This window comes from Penaeus monodon, chromosome 7 (genome assembly GCF_015228065.2).
Source record: "Penaeus monodon isolate SGIC_2016 chromosome 7, NSTDA_Pmon_1, whole genome shotgun sequence".
Classification (NCBI taxonomy): domain Eukaryota; kingdom Metazoa; phylum Arthropoda; class Malacostraca; order Decapoda; family Penaeidae; genus Penaeus; species Penaeus monodon.
Window position 1 is genome coordinate 45,937,286 of NC_051392.1, and position 5,000 is coordinate 45,942,285.

The window sequence follows — 5,000 nt, forward strand, 5'->3', positions numbered from 1 at the left end:
AAAAGTGTCAGACGCGGGATGAAAACACCACGTGACAGCAAAATAATGATGCCATACTTGGACACACACGAAAGGTCGTGAGTTCAGAGGCAAGATAAAAGGGAACTCAAGATCACCCACCCCTTCCTTGCCCTTCTTTCTTCTCCTCTCCCTGCTCCTCCCTACATCTCTCTTTTCTCTCTTCCCTACCTCTCTTCCTTCTTCGATTTCCCTTCCCTTCGTCCTACTCCTCCCTTCCTTTCTCTCATCCCCTCCCTTCCCTTCCCACCCCCCATTCCCTTCCCCTTGCCTTTCCCTCTCCCACCGCCCTTCCTTCCCATTTCCCCCGATCCCTTACCTCTGATGGGGGGCAGATCGGCGAGACAGAGCTGATAGACCCGGTCGTTAACCATGACAGAAGGCCAGTAGTTGACCCGACCCGACGTTGGCTCGTGGCACGTTGGAAACTCGTTGTGTACGAATTGCTGGGGATTGAAGGCCCGTTTAGTAGATGGAAGGGGGGAGGGGTAGTTGTCAGATGGATTGATGGGAGAGGGGGGATGGTGGATGCTGGGGACTGAAAGCCGGTTTAGTAGATGGGATGGTGGAGAGAGAGGGAGGGGATAGTTGCCAATCAGAATGATGGCGATGATATGAGATAAGATAAGAAAGTAGGGGACAAATTGCCAGAGACTGAAAGCCGAGAGAGAGGGGGATAGTTGTTAATCTGATTGACGGGAGTGGCAGGCGTTGATAGTCGAGGGTACTGGAGATTCTGAATCAGGCATCTGTAACGCATTACAGTTATCCTGCGAAGACTAATGGAGAAGGTATTTGGCTTCGATAATGACAGACGCCACCACTCAAGGGCAGGGCACTCTGGTCAAGGCCAAACGAGGGTGCTTTCGAAAACATTTGGTCAGCATGAAAGGCCGCCAGAAAGGGGGATAAGCGAGTGACAAATAGGAAGATAATGATGATCTTGCATCGTTAAGGGAAAAGCTGGTGAAGTTATTTTGGTACTGGTAAGACATACAATTACGTTAACGAAGAGAATGGAAGTAACATGAACAGAACTAACGAAGTGAAACACTGATGCATTGAGGAACCAGATGAAATATACTGAAATGAGACAATTGTTCAAAGTAAAATTCATCATGTACACAATAAGGGACAATCAACAACAACAATAACAGGAGTAGCAACAGACCGCTTCTCTCGAAAAATGACAGAGAACAAAACTTAACAATTTGACAGAAAAATCAGGTAAAAAGAATGGAATGAGAAAGAGGGCAATAAGTGGACGGAGACAATAGCGGGAAATGATGAGGGGAAATTTCAGAGAAAAAGAAGACCGGAAATGAAGAAGGAAAGAGAGATGGGTCAGCCTCGGGAAATAATGTGACGTCATCATGGAGTTTTTGGTGCGAGACAGTGAGAGAGAGAGAGAGAGAGAGAGAGAGAGAGAGAGAGAGAGAGAGAGAGAGAGAGGGGAGGGAGAGGGAGAGAGAGAGGAAGAGAGAGACAGAGAAAGAGAGAGAGAGAGAGAGAGAGAGAGAGAGAAAGGAGAGAGAGGAGAGAGAGAGAGAGAGAGGAGAGAGGAGTAGGAGAGGCGAGATAGAAGAGAAGAGAGAAGAGAGAGAGAAGGAGGAGAGAGAGAGGAGAGAAGAGAGGAGAGGGAGAATAGGGAGAGAGAGGGAGAGAGATGGAGGAGAGAAGGAGATAGGAGAGAGAGAGAGAGAGAGAGAGAGAGAGAGAGAGAGAGAGAGAGAGAGAGAGAGAGAGAAGAGGAAGTGAAAGAGAGAGAAATGAAAAACAGAGGGAAGGTAAAAAGAAAATTTAAAACAACAAACAAACAAAGCAAGAGCATCCTCACCTTAGTAATGGCAGTCTTGCCCACGGCAGCTGCCCCCAGCACAACCACTTTGACCAGCTGGGAGGACGGGGGCGGCGGCAGATGGCCGTTGAGGGGCGGCGGGGCGTCCCCTGAGGAGGAAGAAGGGGCACGGCGGCCCCCCTGGCAGCAGTTGCAGCCCCCCGCCCCGCCTCCACCCCTCTGCCCCCCGCACGCCTCACATGGGCCCGACCCCCAGCCGCTCACCACAACCACTGCAACGCCAGGCTTCGTTAGGTCGACGTCGCATGCGAGATTTTTTTTTTAATGATATCTTGGGTTAGTTCTGCATGACAGGCTTTATCTGTTTGTATATTTACTTACCTGTTTATTTTCCCATTTTGAGATGTGTGTAGTCTTTTTTTCCCTTTTTTCTTATTATATATATATATATATATATATATATATATATATATATATATATATATATATATATATATATATATATATATATTTTTTTTTTTTTTTTTTTTTTTTTTTTTTTTTTTTTTTTCTAGAATTCTGTCTTGGGTTTTCAATGACATGATTTATTTATTTATATATATACTTGCTTATTTCTTGTTTATTTCTTACTTCTATAGTTTGTGTGGATTTTTCTGCTTTATTCCTTATCATATTTTTACTCATATATCTATGTTTCTTCGAGTTTTATATATATACGATATCTGAACATCTATTTACCTATATATTTTCCTTTCAGAATATATATATATATATATATATATATATATATATATATATATATATATATATATATATATATATACATATATATATATATATATATATATATATATATATATATTTCAGTTCAGAAAAAGAATGGAAAAACCCAGCATACTCTCCTCCTAAGATTACATAAAGAATCTAATTTGCTTCATTTTATCTAACTATTAGATGAGTTATTTGATACCCTGTTCTTATATAAACTTTGGTTTATTATATTTTTAGGAACCAGAAAAAAATATCTACCGCATAAAAAGGTTATGGAGCATACTATGATCTGGAGTGGATTTTCAAACGCTACACTACAACAACAACAATATCAACAACTACTACTACTACTATTATCCCTACTACTCCTACTACTACAACTACTCTAATATTACTATTACTATTACTACTACTCCTACTGCTACTGCTATCATTACTACTATTCCTACTACTACTACTACTATTACTATCAATTCTACTACTACTACTAGTATTATTACTACTACTCCTACTACTACTACTACTACTACTACTACTAATGATAATGATAATGATAATAATAATAATAGTAATAATAATAATAATAATAATAATAATAATAATAGAAATAACAATGATAACAATAATAATAGTTATGATAATTATAATAACTATAATAACAACCGTAATAATGATAGTAATGATAATGATGATGGTAATAGCAGTGATAATGATAACAATAATGATTATGATAATGATAATAGTATGAATAATGATAATAATAATAGTAACAATAATGATGATGGTTATGATATTGTATATATATATATATATATATATATATATATATATATATATATATATATATATATATATATATTCACACACACACACACACACACACACCTCGATCATCATTATTATTATCACCACGATTATCATTATAATCATTACTTTCTAGCTACATATATCTAGCACATACGAGAGAGAGAAAAACGTTGTGCATAAATGGCCGCACGTATCAAAGAGTAAGGGATAGTGAGATCGAAACAGGTCAATTTCCCTTTATAATGGGTATTATAATTGGTCCATTTCCCTGTATATGATGCTGTGATATGATGTGTCTCTATGCTGGCGGCAGAAAGAGCGACGGCTGGCAATCATAAACTTTGGCCATTGATATCAACAGGTACTGGCACTCTCTTGATAGCTTTCAACAAGTTAAATTGATAGTGTGAATGCAGCTCCATGTCTTCTTTATATACCATGCAGTAATATGCAGACTGTTTTACGTTAAAGGGGCTCGTGCACATATACAGACATTGTGAATTTATTCATAAAAGAGCCATTAATGTCATTATTTCTATCATTACTGTTATTATTTCTATCACTATTGTATCCATCATTATCATCATTTATCATTTTCAGCCTTGGAATACTACGATCATCCGTGCTACCATAATATCATTCATCTAAGATGATTAGATGATTATCATAACCACTAACCACTAAACTTATATTTACTTTTTATCATGTTATCATTATCATAATGAACGTCATTTTTACTATCATCATCGTCTATATCACGCTTATTCACACTGTCATCTCTATTGCCATTCCTTAATCGACTTTCCTAACAGTATAATCACTAATCTAATCATCGTCATTACATCTGGCATTATCAATTCTCAATTATAAATAGACAAGACGCCCTTGTCTAAAAAAGCACTGACCTGAGGAGGAGGGTATCGCGGGTGAGCTGTTGTCGTGGGCGTGAGATGGGCGTGGACTGAAGCACGAATCAGCTTTCCCGCATCACAAGAAACCAACGCCCATCTGAGGGGGGAAGAAGAGAGAAGGAGAAGCGGTGAAAAACGTAGGGCATAATGAGAGTGAGAGATAGACAGAGGAAAGAGAGAGAGAGAGAGAGAGAGAGAGAGAGAGAGAGAGAGAGAGAGAGAGAGAGAGAGGAGAGAGAGAGAGAGAGAGAGAGAGAGAGAGAGAGAGAGAGAGAGAGGAAAGAGAGAGGGAGAAAGAGAACGAGGACAGACAGATAATTAACTAACAGTTTAGATGGATGAACGAAGACGAAAAAAAAAAAAAAAAAAAAGTACCATCCACAAGCACAAACACGAAAACAAACACCGATCTTAATAATCAAGAACAAAGTGGTGAGAAAATAAACGGCATGAGTCATTGTGTTCTCAGCCCCAATTTTCCGGCAAATGGCGAGCTGTGTCGTGTAAACAGGCGCAAAGGGGGTATTAGAGGCGTCGGCGATCCACACTGACGACTGGTAAACAACGCGCCGGCAGTTTACATGACACTGTATACGTATTGGGAGCTGTGTGTATAGCCGTGCGAAGGGTTATGTGGGGAGGCGTCTGCGTGTAGTCGGGTTCGATTACATGCTCGTCGTCGATGGAACTCATTA

General features: G+C 39.5%; 1 protein-coding gene across 1 annotated transcript in view; it reads right to left on the reverse strand.

Moving 5' to 3' along the window:
- The window catches only part of LOC119575391 (ras-like protein family member 10B), a 9,025-nt gene that overhangs the window by 3,101 nt on the left and 924 nt on the right, over nucleotides 1-5,000 (reverse strand). The window contains exons 2-4 of the mRNA XM_037922973.1: nucleotides 4,300-4,402; nucleotides 1,856-2,088; nucleotides 338-464 (exon numbers count right to left, since the gene is read on the reverse strand). Coding sequence (XP_037778901.1) covers nucleotides 338-392 — 55 coding nt within the window. The 5' untranslated portion in view covers nucleotides 393-464; nucleotides 1,856-2,088; nucleotides 4,300-4,402. The remainder of the gene's footprint in view (nucleotides 1-337; nucleotides 465-1,855; nucleotides 2,089-4,299; nucleotides 4,403-5,000) is intronic.